The sequence below is a fragment of the Perna viridis genome, chromosome 7 (genome assembly GCF_037379345.1).
Source record: "Perna viridis isolate PV_CMFRI_1.1 ecotype Kerala chromosome 7, ASM3737934v1, whole genome shotgun sequence".
Lineage (NCBI taxonomy): Eukaryota > Metazoa > Mollusca > Bivalvia > Mytilida > Mytilidae > Perna > Perna viridis.
Genome location: NC_142451.1, coordinates 757683 through 779280, shown reverse-complemented (window position 1 = coordinate 779280; position 21598 = coordinate 757683). Strand labels below are relative to the sequence as shown.

Sequence of the window (21598 nt, the reverse complement as noted above, 5' to 3'; positions counted from 1 at the left end):
GTTTCGTAAAATTTCAAGATGGGGGTCTTAAAATGATTAATCTGTTTTCATTCATTACAGCTTTAAAAACTACTTGGATAAGAAGAGCTTTACATATTGTGTTAAAAGATGATTATGATGTATAATTGTGTAATGTATTGTATGTATATTGTATGTTGAAAATTTTGGAAAAAAATAAAAAATTATAAAAAAAAAATAAAAAAAAGTTTCGTAAAATTTGGTTCAGTAGTATTGGAGGAGTTGCATTGAAAAACTTTGTGATGGACAGATGTACATGTATAGACAGACAGACAGGCAGACAGACAGATGGACAGACGGACAAGCCAAAAACAATATGTCTCCCCACCAACATGGAGGGAGACAAAATAACAGTTAGTATGCAACTATATTGAGTAACAGCTAAAAAAACAATTTGTGTATTGTGCAATTTCATCCAAGAATTTCTTCCTTATCTCATGGACAAATATTATAACATGATTAACACACACTTCTGATACACTTCTGATACAGATTTGAATGCATGTTTAAAATAAACAAGTATAGACACAACATTCATGCTCTGAATAAGGACTGAGATTAAATGTTTGACACAGGATATGTACCCAGAAATGATGTCGCCCCTAACTCCTTATCAAAACAAACCGATCTTCCTCCTACTGTATGGCACATTGGTATAAAATTTCAAGATTTTAAATTATTGTCGGGACATCAGAAAAATGCTTGTTTCTGTCCCCTGGTTGAGGTCACAAACAACTCCCCCCCCCCACCTCCAAAAAAAAAAAGAAAAAAAAAAAACCTGGCTAACCTTTGGTGGTGTGGCACTGTATGTTACAACTTCTAAGAGATCTTATCAATTTTACTAAAGTCATTAAAATGTTTGGTTTCAGACGACATTTAGGCCCTTATTCTTTAACAGTTCAAGTCACAAGCCCAAATTCATTTCCAATTATCGTTTTGTGGAATGACAAATAATGGTAAAATTTAAAATAGAACCATTCACATTTACTCAAGTTACTGTCCAAACAAAAAAAAATGAATTTTGACCCCTAATTCCAAAATAGTTCATGTCATAACCCTAAAAATCTATCTAAGCCTTCCTCTAGTAGTATGGCATCTTGTTCTCCAATATTAAAGAAGATGCATTCACTTGAGGTAAAGTTATTTTCCAAGCAATACCAAAAAACATTGTTCTCTGTCCCTTTTCCCCCCCTTATTCCTAAATAGTTCATCACAACCCCCAAAAATCAATCTCAGGCACCCTTTTGCGGTATGGCACCTTGTGGTGTAATTTCTCATTTTCCCTTGATTACTATTTTATACAGATCTATACACACATACTCAATTTATTGACTGCACATCATGAAAATGCCTGTTCTGGCCCTTTTTGTCGCTTAATTCCTAAATGGTTCAGGTCACAACCCCAGAAATCCGTCCCAGACTCCCTGTTGTTGAATGACACCTTTTTCAATTTTTTAAAATATCTTAACAGTTATACTCCAGTTATTAAGTGGAAGTTGAAGTGCCTACAGATGACGACAATGGCACCATTATAGGACCGTAAAATTTTTGGTCGTATAAAAATGCAGGGCAAAAAACTTGATGACTACCATTGATACATTTAATGCTAAAATATACTACAAAATTTAGAATTCAATTGTGACATTATTTAAAATGATTCAGTAGTATCAAAGTGGTTAAAAGAGAAAACTTAGTAACTTTATATTTCAGACAAAAATACCGGTATACACAGTACAATGTTTCTATCTCAGAATAACATCATTTGTATAGTTTCATGACAATGTGCATTCTTATAATTGCATTAAAAAATATTAATATAGATTTATAAACTGTGAAGATGACATTCAGAAAAGCATTATAAAATACAAATTTTATCCTCAGTGGTTTTAAAAATCACCTTGGACTTATATACAAAATTTTCTCTTTTACCCTGGTTTACCACATTCAAATTAAATTGAGTTACCTCCCTTCCAATACAACTAAGGTGAGAGATTTAATTAATAAAAATAATTAAATAACAACAGAGTTGATGGAAATTAAATCACATGGATTGGCCTCTCTATTCAGTTATAAATTAAAATCAGATCTTTATCCTCAATGTACCCAGTGAATTACCATGAAATATGCTTTTTTTGGTCCCGTTTCTAACATTTTTGCTTCAAATACCTCCTTAAACATAGTAGGTTACTTACACACAATAAAAAATTCATGATAACAATTGATGATTTTGAGACATGACTACATGTATCAGGATGTGTATTCATATTTAAGCCTCTCTATTGAAGTATAAATTGTATTGCAGTCTGACCAACAATACTTAACATCTTTTATTGCAGTAGATACATTGCATTTTAACAGCAACATATAATAAGTAAATACTAATGGCATTAAAATCTATAAGGTTACTGAGTTGTTATATCTTATACAGTATAGTACCTCATCAAATCACAATCAAAATATTAATATTGACAATTTTAAACTTAAGATAAAAAGATCAAACACAATAAAAAACAAAACAGATATATATTAAACTACACTTGATAACAGATAATTATCAGCATCTTAGTTTCCTTTTTCCTTCTTGTTTTAAGATAAGTTACATTTGAGAAATAATGCATTCAAAACTAATACCAGTAGATGTTACAACTGAACTAAAGGACTAATACCAGCAGATGTTACAACTGAACCAAAGAACTAATACCAGCAGATGTTACAACTGGACCAAAGGACTAATACCAGCAGATGTTACAACTGGACCAAAGGACTAATACCAGCAGATGTTACAACTGAACCAAAGGAAACATATCTTGTTCTAAAGGTTTTTTAACCCAGACACCAAGGCCAGCTCGTTGGAATGTATTGTACAGTTCCTCCTTGGCCAACTGATAATCCATTACAGACCCCTTGGCTTCAGAATATAACTGTTGATCAGACACGTCCGATGTCTTCACTACAGAAGAGATTTTACCTTGTAACTTTGAGAACTGATTAAATAAACTTTGTTTACACAGTCTAGAGACACCACCTTGTTCTGTTTTACCTGTTGTTGTATTAATGACTTCTAAGGATGGATTTACTATGCACCAGTTGACAGCAAAACTTGGAGCTTTGCCAGGATTTCTACTCTCAGGATTTCTAATCCCACTAAGAAATGGTTGATTGAGTTTGAAAGGTTTTGGGATGTCTTTGATTCCACCAAGTCGTCCAAATACTGCACGGGACAGGTGCTCTGCATGATAGAGATGACCCAAAATGATGCTGTCATAGTAAACTGGCTCAATAAAATGACTTAACAATGCCCCTGAAACAATAAAAAAAAAAACTAGTTTATATATTTCACTACCATATTTTCTTTTTATAAAAATTCCTGTTTTTATCATCAGCAAGAATGTAAACCTGTCAATACATACAATTTTATTCAAACACAACTCTTTTTTATTTGCAAGTGATAAAGAATGTTATGCTTTCAATTTATATAGAGAATTAATGTTCATTTTGCAAAAAACACCCCATCATTTATGTTCTTAACAAAAGGGAGAAAATGGTGGATTCTTAAACTTCAATAATCAACCTTAGAAATTAACTTAATACATGAGACAGTTAGTATGTCACTGTAAGTAATCTCCATGTCATCTTACTACAGACGTCAAGTACCCTATCATGACAGATATATAAATGATCATGTATCCAGGGTGACTATAGTCATGGCAGTCATATGTCAACACAGTCATAATATAAAGTTATGGAATGAATATTTTTTGTCACAATAAAGATTCTATATGATCCTACAATATATTTGCTGGGAAGTATATTATTGCTTGAACCTGCAATATATTTTTGAAGAGGTATATTATTGCTTGAACCTGCAATATATTTTTGAAGAGGTATGTTATTGCTTGAGCCTGCAATATAGTTACTACGAGGTACTTTGTGTGGATTATTGCTCATTATATTTGCAATAGTGCAATGTGGGTGTATATTGCATGGTGACGTTTGTTTGGTTCCCATGGTAAATATTTTAACACTAAAATAAAGGTAGTTATCAGATGTTGGAGAAACTTATATCAAGTTTACATTATATTTCATATATTAATGAAATCACATCTACAATTTAATCCTACAGTCAACATGAAGTAGATAAATAAAACAGGCAGACAGACCATAAACAAATTTTACCATTTTACTCAGTATCACTCACACATTTGCTCTGACAGATAGAGGTGGTTATCACTGTCTTCCTCATCTCACTGAACCTCTGAATAGCACTAAGGAAGGATTTATAAGGTCCCAGGACAATTATATTATATAACCCTTAACAAAATAAGGTGTAAAGATAAAATGTCAGTCCATGATCCACAGCCAAAGAATTTGTACTAATGTAATGAGATTTTCCCACTTCATCAAAGAGAAACATTTTCTGTCATCTAAGATATGTAGAACCAACGGCAATCCATCTTATCTGTCCTGGTAGATAGATGACTTCATCTTCAGTTCCAGAAGTAATGTTTATCACATCATCACCTTTACAAACTATTGGTTTGAGTGTTTTGCATACTCTATTTCTAATTAAACCTGTTGATCTTTGGTGTCTGATCTTCAAAATGATCTTTAATATGACCTTGAGAAATGTAGCATTCATGACATTGAATGTTCATCTACAAACTTCAATGGGACAAAGATAAAAAAAAACCAACTTTCAGGTACTTTTAAATATATACATGTAAATAATAAAAGCAATATATACTACAATATTTTGAAAACAAGCATTTACAGGAATGATACCTATAAACTTATGCTACACATAATAGATCCCTAATCTAATCTATCATCCCTACCAGGATCATTGGGGCTTAGGATAAAAAGTATTCTCCCTGGATTTAGTTCATTGTCTATCATACAAATGTCTCTGACAGAAAGTTTAATATCAGACAAAGACAATATCAGTTATGAAAGGTCAGACAAATTAGAATTTATTAATATGCTTCATATTGGATAAACATGGCCTGCAATGATGAGTGAAAATAAATGGTATTAAAACATTAATATTATATGACAAATTTCTACAAGCATCTTAAATAGAGAAGCAGCTCTTGGAAACATGTTGTAGAAGCTTTCCTCAGGAATTACGGACAATTATCAGCATTCCTCAGCAAAGAGAAATTTAATAAAATACTTTGTAGAGTTCAGCTAGATACCCGTGCAGAGGTCAAAACCTGAACAAATAGGGCAAATATTGAAATCTCATTTTAAGAAGTTACACATGGTGTCATGGTATTCGGTGGAAGCATGTTTAAATTATAGTCTAAAAATGGGATGCCTTATTTTGTGTTTTTTTTATAAAACTGCTTTTGTACAGTTTTATAATCGTGATCATTCCTCAAATTGTGTTATATTGTTCTTTGAAAAATATATTCTTGAAAGTTTAGATTTTTGGATCATAAGTTTTTCATTGAAAATAGCTAAAATACAATTGCTTCAAAATTTGTTGCAGTTTACAGTGATCTAAATTATATAAAAATCAAAAGGCAGCTTACATTAATAGACATAAACATTTTAACAAAAGTTACATAAAAAAATGCTTGTTAATAGGCAAATATAGGAACTGCCACATTTTTTAAAGTTCCATTTTAAAACAATTGAAAGAGAGCTTACATCAATAAAAATAAATTATTACCAAAGTTTCATGAAAATATATACAATCACAATAAAGTTATAGTCTGAAAACTGTAAAATACCCCAAATGGCCACATACCATATTGTCCATCATATATGCCTTTTTGAAAATGAGCCCATAAAAACAAAAATCAGATGCACAGACAATTATAAAATAGCACTCCAAAGCATTAAGAGAATTAGCATGTCTTAAAATTTAAGAAATGCTCAAATCTATGTTTAAGAGACTAAATTCGATCATTATCTCCAATGATACAAGACAACTGAACTGTTCAAAATGTCAAACATTCCTGAGAGGGTGAACAAACATGCATAGAAGTTTTTGTTCCCCATCAAAAAACAGCAGGTCATAAATATACTCAGTATATCTCCTAACATACTAATGATTGAGTTTTAACCTTTCCTTTAAGTGTTTTTGATCAATGTACCATTTAGATTAGTTCCTTATACTAAAGGTCAAAGTTAAGACTTCCAATGATAACTTAATAACCAATAGTGATTAGTTTAATGTCAATCAAGGTTTCATTTCACCACAATATAGCATTATCCAATAAAACTGGAATGCTTCTTTACAGTTCTTGGTAGAGATTCCTCATACTTTGTAAGAAATAATTCCAAATCATCTTCCAAATATACAGAGGAAGATGTTTACAAAATGCTGGAATTTTTAATCGACAACATATTTGTCCAGTGTGGTGGACGTCTTTTTCAACAAATGGTCGGCATTCCAATGGGAACAAATTGTGCTCCTTTACTTGCTGACCTATTCCTTCACTCTTATAAGTCAGACTTTATAGCTGATCTGATCAGAAAGAAATAATATCGTTTAGCTAGATCCTTCAATCTCAGTTTCCGCTATATAGACGACGTATTATCTTTAAACAATCCTAATTTCGGGGATTTGATACATCGCATCTACCCAAAAGAACTTTTGATACTACAGACACTGTGAAGTCAGCCTCATATCTTGACCTACACTTGGAAATCGATGGAAAAGGAAAACTATTAACCAAACTTTACAACAAATGTGATGATTTTTCATTCAGAATTGTCAACTTTCCTTTCATCTGTGGCAACATCCCTTCACTACAGAAGTTTTATGGTCGTCATCATGAACTCGTGGATCATTATGGTGTACCCATCTGCACCATGGAAACTGAATTATTCAACGAGTCATAGTCTTCCTTTCCTCCTTTGTCTACCCCGGACTTGACTTTTTATGAGCAACTCGGCAGGTGTTTCTAGAAAAGCAGGACGCTTACCCTACCAGTGCACCTGGTCCATGCTCTCAGTTTTTAGTGGAGTCCAAGTTGCTCATTTCCTCTTGTTACTTTGTATGTATGATTTTAGTTACTTTATGTTCTTTGTTGTGTATGTCTGTTTTCCATGTCTGGTCTTTGTCCCTGGATTACATTCTTTTGATTGCCGCTATAACCTTGGTTCACTTGATTACTCTTACACAAGCAGGAAATCATTTTCTTCTTAAAACAGAAAAAAAAACATCCACAAGGATTGAATTGAGGAAGACAACAACATAAAGTAGTTAAAACTATAAATAAAGTTTAATGATAAAAAAAATTAAAGATTTTAGAAAACTAGAATCAGATGTAGATTACAGTATCACCCTGACATTGTCATTCCACCCTTATATCATCATACCACTGTCTGTAACTCCCTGACATCGTCATTCCACTGTCTGCAACAACATCACCCTGACATTGTCATTTTATCACTCTGACAGCTTCATTCCACTATCTGTAACAACATCACTCTGAAAGTGTCATTCCACTATCTGTAACACTCTGACACATTAATTCCACTATTTGTAAAAATATCACCCTGACATCATCATTCCACAATATTCAAAAACATCATTCTTACACTGTCATTCTACAATATTCAACTGTCATTCTACAATATTCAACTGTCATTCCACAATATTCAAAAACATCATTCTGGCACATACATTCCGCAATTTTTAATCATCATTCCATAGTTTTGAAGACCACCACTCTGATAGAATGTACTGTCATTCCACTACTTGTAACAACAGCTTTTAAAATTTCAATAATACACAAGACTAACAAGGACAGATTAGTGACTATGGACTAGTATGTATACACAGGACTAACAAGGACAGATTGGTGACTATGGACTAGTATGTTACAAGGACAGATTGGTGACTATGGACTAGTATGTATACACAAGACTTACAAGGACAGATTGGTGATTTTGGAATAGTATGTTACAAGGACAGATTAGTGACTTTGGACTAGTATGTATACACAAGACTTACAAGGACAGATTGGTGACTATGGACTAGTATGTATAGACAAGACTAACAAGGACGGATTAGTGACTATGGACTAGTATGTATACACAAGACTAACAAGGACGGATTTGTGACTATGGACTAATATGTATACACAAGACTAACAAGGACAGATTAGTGACTATGGACTAGTATGTATACACAAGACTAACAAGGACAGATTAGTGACTATGGACTAGTATGTATACACAAGACTAACAAGGACAGATTGGTGACTATGGAATAGTATGTTACAAGGACAGATTAGTGACTATGGACTAATAAGTTACAAGGACAGATTAGTGACTGTGGAATAGTATGTTAAAAGGACAAATTAGTGACTATGGACTAGTATGTATACACAAGACTAACAAAGACAGATTAGTGACTATGGACTAGTATGTATACACTAGACTAACAAGGACAGATTGGTGACTATGGAATAGTATGTTACAAGGACAGATTAGTGACTATGGACTAATAAGTTACAAGGACAGATTAGTGACTGTGGAATAGTATGTTAAAAGGACAAATTAGTGACTATGGACTAGTATGTATACACAAGACTAACAAAGACAGATTAGTGACTATGGACTAGTATGTATACACTAGACTAACAAGGACAGATTGGTGACTATGGACTAGTATGTTACAAGGATAGGTTAGTGACTAGTATGTTACAAGGACAGATTAGTGACTAGTATGTTACAAGGACAGATTAGTGTCTAGTATGTTACAAGGACAGATTAGTGACTATGGACTAGTATGCACCTTTTATGCCTGATTCTCACAACTCACTACACTGATTGTACTGAAGATAGTTGGGTTAATGAGCGAAAAAACAATTTATTTCAAATGGGAGACTGCAACTCACAGTGAATAAATCTAAATGATGAATAAATTTATGGCAGAAAACCCCAAGGATCAGTAAATTACACTGGGTAAATGCAAGATGCTTCATTCTGACATGTCATTTTAGATTCCTGATATAGTCAACAGTACACTGTACAATAGCATCATTATAAGTTTAGTAATTCTGATGACTATGTGAGTTTAATGACTGCTGTGATGACCATCAGAATGTACTTCAGTTTTTTTTTCTGGGTTTTCTCTAGTTTTATAAGCCTATAGGGTATATATATAGGACTATGTCATGTTCCAATGGAAAGAAACAACAGTTATTTTGTGCTATTCTTCTATTGATATATAGAGTTTTTTTAATTAAATAGCAGAGGGGTCAAAGATCAACTAACCAGTCTGCACTTTAATGTATTGTTAAGCAGTTGAAATGTAAAGATAGTATGTATAGAATAAAAAAAAATGTATAAAATGTCTTCCCAAATAAAAGTATGACTTTCTCTCCCCCGAAGAAGGCAGACATGATTACATTTTCTGTACCTTTTCTGTTACTCAGATTATGAAACCCATGGAATAGCACTTTCTCCATCGTTACATTCCTAAGACAACTTATAAGCCAAACTTTGTTTTATTCTTTCTGTTATTAGGGCTTTGCTAAATTTATACCTATACAACTGTATACAATTGTATAATATTGATAGAGAAGCAGTTAAAATCCTAGATATGGATAAGTTCCAATTCAGAATATTGAGTTCACCTTTGCTACTTTGAGAGAGCGATCAAGACTTCGTAGGATGAGCTAGACTAGCTACAAGTCCCTCTCATTAAAATGTACATGAAAAAGTTTATTGGTTGCATGTATCCTTCTGATAGCAAATCTACTAATTATTACAGAGAGTAGTGGTGTTATCAGAGAGGTTTATTACATAGATTCTCTGTGTTATATATATAATAAAGAGGGACTTGCAACAAGTCTAAGGATGACCTTATCCCTTGAGGGAGCAATGGTGGACTCAAAACCCTGACTTGAAAAGATGGGGTTAGCTAACAGTTCAAAATTTAACCATGAACTTACACTTGAGGTGAACATGTACAACTAAACCAGTTAAAAAAACTAAAAGTGATAATGAAATCAACACCTAAATACTTAACTACAATATCCTCTCCAAATAAACAACTAATCAAACATAAAGGAATAGCAGTTAATTAAAGATGATAATATCCCAGTAAATCTTAATTACCAGAATTTATTGTTGGTACATTTCAGATGCTCTCTCAATAATGGGAACATAAATCTAGGCAATTTATTGGTATACAGAAAAACAAGGTATGGTGTAACTTAAATTGAGATATGGTATTTTGAATAAAGTTAAATTATCAGTACTTTAGTACCATGTTTATTTGTATGTTGATATCAATCAACACAGCCAGCAAGCTGATAGTTTATCAGCCATAATACAGCAAACTATACAAAACTGTGTAGTTTCTGTACACCACTGATTATCTTTGTTTTTTTTTTTCATTTGCTAATGTAGAGCCATGCAAGATTTCCAGACTGCACAACAATACCACTTTTCACATTGTGTCATTTTTTTTGTCTTTTTTTTTCAGAAGAAAATAAATCAGTTGGTTCAGACCTATTCTATCTGGTGAGAATGAGTAATTCTATTAGCTTTATTACTATAATAACTTCATCTAGGCTAAGTCAACTAGACAAGTGAGCAAATGATGACAGATTTTCATTATGGCCTAGAATTGGTACAGAACTGATGAATGCACTCTTGTAATACATTTACAGTTGAAAGGCAATACTGTTAGATGAACAGATCTAAACTGAAAGTTAGTTATGTATAAAAATTGCAAACACTCTTAGATCCTAAGAATTTCTGACTTTATACTTAAAATCACTGTTAAATATGAAGATCTATCCTTATCCTGCTCCAATCTTCAACGAAAGATTTATATACATGTTTGTGAATCACCACTTTTAAGTTAAAAATCAAACTTAAAAAAATAAGCCAAGACTATAAGCAATATAAATTATCTCCCTTGGGTAAAAGTAGAAATGTTGTATTTGATGGAGTATCATTTTCATTTAAATAAATAGCAGTATATAACCCTTCAATTCAATAGTCAAAATTTTAAGTTACTTTGTCAAGCTCTGGTTTTTATTCAGACAATCAGAATGAAGTTCAATACTATAATATGTGTTACTTTTCATTGGTTAAATCATAAAATGCAATTACCAATTTTATCATTAGAGTTATTGAAGCAATATCACAACTGCATCCATTATTAATAACCCAATCTTGTTCCTATCATTTTGGTGAATTATTTCTTTGTTAATAAGCTGGCAGCAGACATAAGTCTTCTTCATTATAAACTTAATGCCCTAATAAACAGACATAATCTGAATGAGCCAGAAAGAGGCAGTAAATACTATTAACACAAAGTAGAAAATTTGTTATTAATTAGTAAACTAATATGTTGTGTAATCAGAATGCTATTGTGTAAATGACATGTTCTGTATGATAATGACTTCACTAATGACCAGAAAAAAAGTTCAAAAGTTCTAACTAGTATTCACAATAAAATGGTTTTAAAATATTACATGTTCATTAAAAACAAAGCTCTTGGTTAATAATAACAAATTCCATATACTTATGGAAACAAATGGATTCTCACATGGGCAACTTTAAAACTATTTCTCTGTTTCTTTCCTACAGATTTACTAGGCCTGAGACCCCGTGTCATAAGTCACTTTTGCCTACAGGTTTACTAGGCCTGATACCCCATGTCTTAAGTCACTTTGTCTACAGGTTTACTAGGCCTGATACCCCATGTCTTAAGTCACTTTGTCTACAGGTTTACTAGGCCTGAGACCCCATGTCATAAGTCACTTTTGCATACAGGTTTACTAGGCCTGAGACCCCGTGTCATAAGTCACTTTTGCCTACAGGTTTACTAGGCCTGATACCCCATGTCTTAAGTCACTTTGTCTACAGGTTTACTAGGCCTGAGACCCCATGTCATAAGTCACTTTTGCCTACAGGTTTACTAGGTCTGAGACCCCAAGTCATAAGTTACTTTTGCCTACAGGTTTACTAGGCCTGAGACCCCATGTCTTAAGTCACTTTGTCTACAGGTTTACTAGGCCTGAGACCCCATGTCTTAAGTCACTTTGTCTACAGGTTTACTAGGTCTGAGACCCCATGTCTTAAGTCACTTTGTCTACAGGTTTACTAGACCTGAGACCCCATGTCATAAGTCACTTTGTCTACAAGTTTACTAGGCCTGAGACCTCATGTCTTAAGTCACTTTGTCTACAGGTTTATTAGGCCAGAGACCCCATGTCATAAGTCACTTTGTCTACAGGTTTACTAGGTCTGAGACCCCATGTCATAAGTCTCTTTTGCCTACAGGTTTACTAGGCCTGATACCCCATGTCATAAGTCACTTTGTCTACAGGTTTACTAGGTCTGTGACCCCATGTCATAAGTCTCTTTTGTCTACAGGTTTACTAGGCCTGAGACCCCATGTCATAAGTCACTTTGTCTACAGGTTTACTAGGCCTGAGACCCCATGTCATAAGTCACTTTGTCTACAGGTTTACTAGGTCTGAGACCCCATGTCATAAGTCTCTTTTGCCTACAGGTTTACTAGGCCTGAGACCCCATGTCATAAGTCACTTTGTCTACAGGTTTACTAGGCCTGATACCCCATGTCATAAGTCACTTTGTCTACAGGTTTACTAGGTCTGAGACCCCATGTCATAAGTCTCTTTTGCCTACAGGTTTACTAGGCCTGATACCCCATGTCATAAGTCACTTTGTCTACAGGTTTACTAGGTCTGAGACCCCATGTCATAAGTCTCTTTTGCCTACAGGTTTACTAGGCCTGATACCCTATGTCTTAAGTCACTTTGTCTACAGGTTTACTAGGTCTGAGACCCCATGTCATAAGTCATGTATAATAAACAAATGAAAATGTAACAAGAATAAGTATGGTGAATATGTCAAAGAGACAACTACCCCACCAGGATGAAAATTTCAGCCCAAGGCCACTCATTTGTCTTCAATGAATGATGAGGAAACCCTCACACCACAGGGCAGGCTGAAGCTGGCTCCAAAACATAATTATACACAGGTACAGCAAAATAGTTGCCCCTATATATGCAAGTAACGTAAAAGTAAACTAAAGGCAAAAACAACGAAACAAGACAAACAGAGGCCAGAAAAGGTTATTTTCTGCTATTAACTCCACAATACCCACCTTGTATACCAAGTACATTCCATCTGGCCACTTTATCACTACATGACATTGTCAGGAGTCGTTCTCCTTGGAGAATGCCATCCCATGTCTGCGTAACTCCTGAAGGTTTCACAGGAATAGTGCCCTCTCCTGATTCTATCTTTGTCCTCAGTTGACCTCTGGCCTTTCTGTTAGGATGAGGATCCTCCTCTGTCTTAGCCTCATGAGGAGAGAAGATTCTTGAATCCCCACAGGGGGCAGTGCTAATGTAAAGATGGAACTTGACATTGTCTTTCAATTTATAGCCTCCTTCTTCACGTTTGATGAACACAACATTCTCACAGTATGTTTGATTCCCAGTTAGAAATTTATTAAGTTCACTATACAGAAAGTTCAACAATGAACGTCTGGCTAAGATTTCGGCATGACAGTCATTCACTGACTGACCTCGGTCACTTATAAACTCACCATTAATACACTTTGTTCCTGTTGTCACACAAATAACTCTGGCAGAATCCAGATTGTCACCTGTTGTCATGACAACTCCTGCCAAAACTTTCCGTTTAGCATACTGTGTGGTAAAGTTATTTGTGAGTTCACTGAATTTATCAAGCACCATTTTTGAGACTGTATTAGCCAGTTCATGTGATACTTCTATAGTGCTATCTCTACTCACAGGCTTCATATCTATAAACATGTCAACAAAAGGTTAAAAATTAAGATGAACAATCAATATCCATGGAGTACCTATCATATCTCTCTACTTTGAAACTTTGTGTAAGGCTTTCATAATTTAAGGGTATTTTTTCTAATTCTTTTATCTTTTGAATTGCTGGCATTCCATTATTTCATTTTTGTGTCTTGGTCACATCTAATGCTCATTAAATAAATATGCTAGAGTTTTCACATGTGAATGATGTCATTTCTTACCATTTAACACCTTTACACATACAATTCATAATTAGAAATGCCTGTACACATTTAATTTGCATACACACACCTATGCACTTTAGTATTAGATTGAGATAATACTGCAATAAGACAACTGCAGAATGTGCATTTCATTGCAAAATGGAATGTACATAACATTATTAGCATCACTTTAACCTGAATCAATTCAAATTAGAATATTCCCTTACATGTTTGTAGATTTAAATTCACATTTCATTCACAAAGGAACAAGCCTTTCATAAATATATCCATACTAAAAATTATGTTTATAATTTGTAACTTTGAAAGTTTAAAATGTATGTTGTACTGAGAATAAAATTAAATAAATAGTTTTATTAAATGTTTTCTTTGTGTTTTTTTTTTTTTCAGATTAAAAACTAGAAATATATAAACAATCTTCACTCCATAAAGGCTGTCAGTATGATGTACTTCTCACCAGTCCTTCATGCCACCAAAGACTGGCAGCATGGTGTACTTCTCACCAGTCCTTCATGCCACCAAAGACTGGCAGGATGATGTACTTCTCACCAGTCCTTCATGCCACCAAAGACTGGCAGGATGATGTACTTCTCACCAGTCCTTCATGCCACCAAAGACTGGCAGCATGATATACTTCTCACCAGTCCTTCATGCCACCAAAGACTGGCATCATGATATACTTCTCACCAGTCCTTCATGCCACCAAAGACTGGCCGCATAATATACTTCTCACCAGTCCTTCATGCCACCAAAGACTGGCAGGATGATATACTTCTCACAAGTTCTTCATGCCATCAAAGACTGGCAAGATGATATACTTCTCACAAATTCTTCATGCCACCAAAGACTGGCATCATGATATACTTCTCACCAGTCCTTCATGCCACCAAAGACTGGCAGGATGATGTACTTCTCACCAGTCCTTCATGCCACCAAAGACTGGCAGGATGATGTACTTCTCACCAGTCCTTCATGCCACCAAAGACTGGCAGCATGATATACTTCTCACCAGTCCTTCATGCCACCAAAGACTGGCATCATGATATACTTCTCACCAGTCCTTCATGGGACCAAAGACTGGCCGCATAATATACTTCTCACCAGTCCTTCATGCCACCAAAGACTGGCAGGATGATATACTTCTCACAAGTTCTTCATGCCATCAAAGACTGGCAAGATGATATACTTCTCACAAATTCTTCATGCCACCAAAGACTGGCCGGACGATTTACTTATTACCAGTCCTTCATGGAACCAAAGACTGGCAGCATGATATACATTTCACCAGTCCTTCATGCCAACTAAGACTGGAAGTATGGTAAACTTCTCACCAGTTCTTTCTGCCACCAAAGACTTGCAGGACGATATACTTCTCACCAGTTCTTCATGCCATCAAAGACTGGCAGCAGGATATACTTCTCACTAGTCCTTCATGCCACCAAAGACTGGCAGCATGATACACTTCTCACTAGTCATCCATGCCACCAAAGACCGGCAGCATGATATACTTCTCACCAGTCCTTCATGCCACCAAAGGCTAGCAGCATAATATACTTCTCACTGGTCCTCCATGCCATGTGTCTACATTACAAATCTGTCCTCATTGAGAGACAAGTTTGGTTATATATGAGAGGTACTATTCAAATCTATATGTATACAATACTAACCTGGAGCCTGACAAGTATCTATTTTATAGGTTTTAAAGAGTGCTGCTGCAGCTGCACGAGACTTGGCAATTCTCTTATTCCTGGCTGTTCCTTCAAATATCTCTCCATCTACTTCAACTTTCATTGTAAACAATTTAGAATGGCTTTCACCATGTTCATTAACAAATACATACTTCAGTCCTGGGCGTAATTCATTTAATATCATAACAGGATTCTTTCCATCAGGATTTATAGGAACTGTCGATTTTTTAGGTAATGATGCATTGTTGATACCATTCGTTGTCATGGTTACTGTTGACACTGGTGTGCCATTTAGTTTATCATCTTTTGATTCTTCAAAGTTGTTAAAGAACACAGTATCCTGAGGATCTACAGACACGTCAGATGTAAAATCTGTTTCATTGACCTTTGGCCCCACTACATGATGGGCATCAGAAGCATTTGGAAACTGGACAAAAGATTTGAGTGCTTTTTCTGCTGCAGCTAACTTAGCAGCCTTTTTAGTTGTACTTGACCCCTCAAATACCATCCCATTGACCTCTACAGACATGTTAAAAACAGGTGCGTGAACTGGACCTGTCAAATAACAAAGCATCTATAAAATTTCTGTCTGAAATATATTGAAACATTTGGGTCATTTATTATTTTTCATTCTTTCTTTCATGTTACTTTTTTTGTTACTGTAAAAATATGAAATCTGTGAGCAAATGCCCATTATTGAAACCTCCTATCTTAACTTTAGCACATGTATATGGTTAAAATATACATCGACTTCTCAATTACGAAGTCATTGTCGTCAAACCGGGTAAAACATTAGTAATAAAACAAAATTCAATTTAATTTACGAACTCCACTATATAAATTCTATGATTACTGAGCCAACGAAGTATTACAGTCAACACATTGTACATGTACAAAGTCTGTTGGGTCAGAGTTTGTACATGTAAAATGTTTGATGGGTGTACACATATGCCTGACAGCTGTGTAATCACTTTAACTTGAATTTCTTACCTGTCTGTGACACAAATTTAAATTCTAATCCTGGTTTCAGTTCATTTAGCTGCATTAAGGCATTTTTAGGAGGTGATGGTCCATTAGATTTCCTTTTTTTCTTGCTAGGTAGTGTTGCTCCACCTGCATCATCATAGCCTCGCTTTCCAAGCATTTTCTCCCCTCCTTCTGTTACTTCAGTAGCTGTATCTTCTCCCTTTTCTACCTTCTGTTCATCACAAAGGTCTGCAATGACAAAAACAGATTGAGGAAAGTCTAACAAATTGTCACCTGATAAAAATTCTGTAGTGGATATTTTCCTGAATAAAATACATTTTAAGGTCAATGATTTACTGATAATGTGACATCAGAAAAGTACTGAAGAAATAGATTGGCATGCTCTAAAGAGATCCATGATCTCCTCCACAGACCTATAACTGCTTCCAGTTTCACTACATATCACTCTGCTAGCTTGTAGGCTCTGCCAAACAGGATGTGGAAAAAATCACACAACATGATTGTAGGCTTTGCTATGCAGGATGTGGACAAAATCCCATGAGCACTACTCATTACAAATCTGCAAACACAGGAAAACAATGCAACACATGTTTTCATATGTTTCAAAACATATGGAAACATCTGTTTTTGCCCATTAAAACTCATGAACTGCAGATTTTGCCCCAATTCAAATGAAAACATGCACCTTTAATGATTGAAATTATCTGGGAAACATTTTTTTACCTTAAAAAATTTAATGAGAGTATTATATATTTATACTTTAATTGAAAAAAATATTTGTTCATGTTTTTCATGGTGGTCCTAAACATATGAAAAACACATGAAAAACAAATGTTTTTATATATTTCAGGAACATATGGAAAAACATACAAGGCAATTTTGTACTGTGTACTGTAATAATTTGCATAAAGGGATGGGGTTTAGCCTTGAGTGTGACAAAGGCGAAATGCTTTGAAAGAGAATATACCCTCTGCACAGGAGATTCTGCTAAATTATGTGAAATAAATAAACAATTTCAGTTCATTGCTTCTTCCTTAAACCTAATTATCTAAGATCCTTCTGTATTATCTCCCATTTACTGTAGAAACAAAAAACAAATATCAGGCCATCCTTAAAATAATGTTTGTTTCCTGTTACCCAACCTTAGCTCTGGGTAGGTAGATAGGGAAAATACTTCCCAAAGGTCATATGATCCTGTAAAAACCATGACCATAAAAGTGAAAATTGTTGCTTTGAAAATTAAAAATAAATCTTGTCAGAGAATGGCAATGAAGTTATTTGGGTAGGACCAGAGGTAAAGGAAAACTTAATATTAATTTTAGCCTCAGTATTTTTTATTTTTTTCTTCTAGAAATCATAACTTGATACCAACTAAACATTTCACATCAATGGAACTTGATGACACTAATAAAACCTAAAACTATCATTAAGATAAAAATTTGGAAACAGTCATGCCTATTACTGAATACTAATAAACAGTTAAATGTGGAAAATAAATGTCCTACCACAAGTGAGCATTATAATAAAAAAAAAATAGAAATCTACAGAAATGCCTCCATTGAAATATCAACATTCTACAGAAAGGGCTCCATTGAACTATCAACATTCCACAGAAAGGCCTCCATTGAAATATCAACATTCTACAGAAAGGCCTCCGTTGAACAATCAACATTCCACAGAAAGGCCTCCACTGATCTATCAACATTCCACAGAAAGGCCTCCATTGAACTATCAACATTCTACAGAGAGGCCTCCATTGAACTATCAACATTCCACAGAAAGGCCTCCATTGAACTATCAACATTCTACAGAAAGGCCTCCATTGAACCATCAACATTCAGCAGAAAGGCCTCCATTGAACTATCAACATTCCACAGAAAGGCCTCCATTGAACTATCAACATTCCACAGAAAGGGCTCCATTGAACTATCAACATTCTACAAAAAGGCCTCCACTGAACTATCAACATTCTACAGAAAGGCCTCCATTGAATCATCAACATTCCACAGAAAGGCCTCCATTGAACTATCAACATTTCACAGAAAGGCCTCCATTGAACTATCAACATTCTACAGAAAGGCCTCCATTGAACCATCAATATTCAGCAGAAAGGCCTCCATTAAACTATCAACATTCTACAGAAAGGCCTCCATTGAACTATCAACATTCCACAGAAAGGCCTCCATTGAACTATCAACATTCCACAGAAAGGCCTCCATTGAACTATCAACATTCTACAGAAAGGCCTCCATTGAACCATCAACATTCAGCAGAAAGGCCTCCATTGAACTATCAACATTCAGCAGAAAGGCCTCCATTGAACCATCAACATTCTACAGAAAGGCCTCCATTGAACCATCAACATTCTACAGAAAGGCCTTTACTGAACTATCAACATTCTACAGAAAGAAGAAAATACATACTTTATTTGTTGTCGATATAGGAGAGTTAATTCAAACTCATCTTTCTTCGTTAAAAGACAATTCAAGAAAATTAGATGGTTCTATCCCAAGTTACATTATTAAAGAATAGAGTGTCAGTCACAGCACCTGCTCACAATTAGTTGGTACACAATTTAATTGATGTATTAATAAATACTTGGATACAAAAAGATGATATTGATTCAGTGCTGAGAAGACGGTTGATGTCCTTTAGACACTATATCATACGCTTACATCTATAAAAGTCAGGAATTATGGATCTTGGACTTCGGACTAATCTACCTACACAGACTATGTCATATAAATCAGGAGTAAAGATTACTATATCAGTCCAAAGGCAAGATACTTCTGTTATAGCTCAATCCTGACTTATTTTTCATCAGTGAATTCCACTTCACATTTTTCTTCCCTTTGGCTTAAGAGTACTGGTACTCTGAAACATTCATGAGAAAAATCTATTTTATACTGATAGCTTCCTCTATTGTCTTATCTTTTGACACTTTTATTGTGTGACATCCATATTTGTATGAATAGTAGATTTTTGTACATGTAACATTTAATTAATCAATGTGATAAAATGACAAGCAACACCCAATATTTCATTTATACGTATATTAAAGGGTATCTGTGGATAAATAACCAGTAACAAATACTCAAGTACAAGTACATGTATGATGATGGACAGATAACAAGTTGCAAATACCCAAGTAAATGTATGATGATGGACAGATAACCTGTCGCAAATACCCAAGTACATGTATGATGATGGATAGATAACCAGTCACAAATACCCAAGCACATGTATGATGATAGACAGATAACCAGTTACAAATACCCAAGTACATGTATAATGAAGGATAGATACACAAGTATAAATGTTTGATACCTAGACAATAGTCGACAAGTTTTAAAGCCTGAACACATTAAAACTGAACTTAATCAAATGATTCTTTAATAAAACACAGGGACTGAGGGTACTAGTAATTTTTTATGATAAATATAACCATATCAATGTGTAGTCACATATTCAATAGAAAAATGGGTCAAAGACAAAAATGGCCAGGTTGCCGTAAAAAGGAAGTGGAAGTGGGACAGACCTGAAATTGTATTCTATGATATGGGACCCCATACTAAAGTTGTGTCTAAAAAATCTAATGGCTGTGATTTATCATAGCTGAAAAAAATGTTACAGAAATATTTTCCCCACCCTGTCACCTGCCCAACATTCACCATTCTATAAGCAGATTTGCATGAGTGCACTCCAGCCAAAAAAGACCAGTTATGTAACAAATGCACCAACTTCAATCCAAAACAGTAAATACCTTCAGAGGTCACCTTAAGGTCTTCAACTAGTAAGGATTCAATAACTCATACCATATTTAATTGAAAAAAAAATCATTGTACAATATACATCCTTTTAGTAAGGCTGGAGTACTTAATTTTGAACATCTTTCAGTTTTCTTGACAAAGCAATGTAAGCTGTACAATGGAAGTTCTATACACAGTCTATCAATCTAATTAAATTTATACATACAATCCTGAGAGAAAAGTTTCAGTTCAAATTACTATTCCTAAAGATTTGATAAGACTGTTCTATCACCAAAGGGGGAAATAAACTGCCAACTTCAGCACATGAATCCAGTATCATTGTATTTAATAAAATTTCTACACTTTTGATTCCATTAATAATTGAAGCCTCCCAGGAGATCAGGATCTTATTGATCACAAGACAATTTCAATGTCAGCGGTATCTCTTTTACTTTAAATCTAATCTAACTTCTGAAAAAGTCAGAGTTCAGTTTTTAATTGAATTAAACCATTGGGAATTTTATTCATTGCTGAAATTGATCTCAGAACAGGTCTAAAAGTTCTTTGAAATCAATATGCATCATGGTAAATAGAACCCTCATCAATGTTACATTAATATGGCCATGAAATGTTATCAGCTCTAGCTTTTATTGTAAAGTTAAGCACCTTAAATAAATGCAAGGGCAGATCCGAAAATTTACAAAAAGGCTGTTCCAGAATATCATCAGTTCCTTTCTGCACAAATTTTGCAAGAAATTAATGAAATTTTCCAACAAAAAAGGGGGGTCCAATACTCAGAACCCTTCCACTGGATCTGCTACTGATAAATGTACAAGCCACTATAAAACTCCTCTACATAATGTTTAAGGGAAACTTTACCACCAAAAAAGTCTGAATTTTATATAGATTGGTACTTTATAGTGACTGTATGGTAAAAGTGCTGGACTTCTAAACCTTAAATGTTTAAAACTCAGAGTATTCACTTTCCAATACATTTTCCTACAAGCCACATTTTTGTGGCTTTATATCAAAACTGATAAAATTTGTCTTCTTTATCTTAATTTGTACCTTTTCAAAATATTTCAAACATATCCTTTACTTAGAACACTGTTTTTATTATTGAATGAAAGACT

General features: G+C 34.4%; 1 protein-coding gene across 8 annotated transcripts in view; it reads right to left on the bottom strand.

Moving 5' to 3' along the window:
• Positions 1–2076: 2076 nt before the first annotated feature.
• LOC148610870 (double-stranded RNA-specific editase 1-like) overlaps positions 2077–21598 on the bottom strand; it is a 41829-nt gene continuing 22307 nt past the window's right edge. For all 8 annotated transcript variants that reach the window (XM_088590707.1, XM_088590708.1, XM_088590705.1 and 5 more), the window contains 4 exons: positions 16720–16944; positions 15709–16284; positions 13133–13798; positions 2077–3319 (listed from right to left, as the gene is read on the bottom strand). In XM_088590707.1, the coding sequence (XP_088446833.1) occupies positions 2799–3319; positions 13133–13798; positions 15709–16284; positions 16720–16944 (1988 nt within the window). In that variant the 3' untranslated portion in view covers positions 2077–2798. The remainder of the gene's footprint in view (positions 3320–13132; positions 13799–15708; positions 16285–16719; positions 16945–21598) is intronic.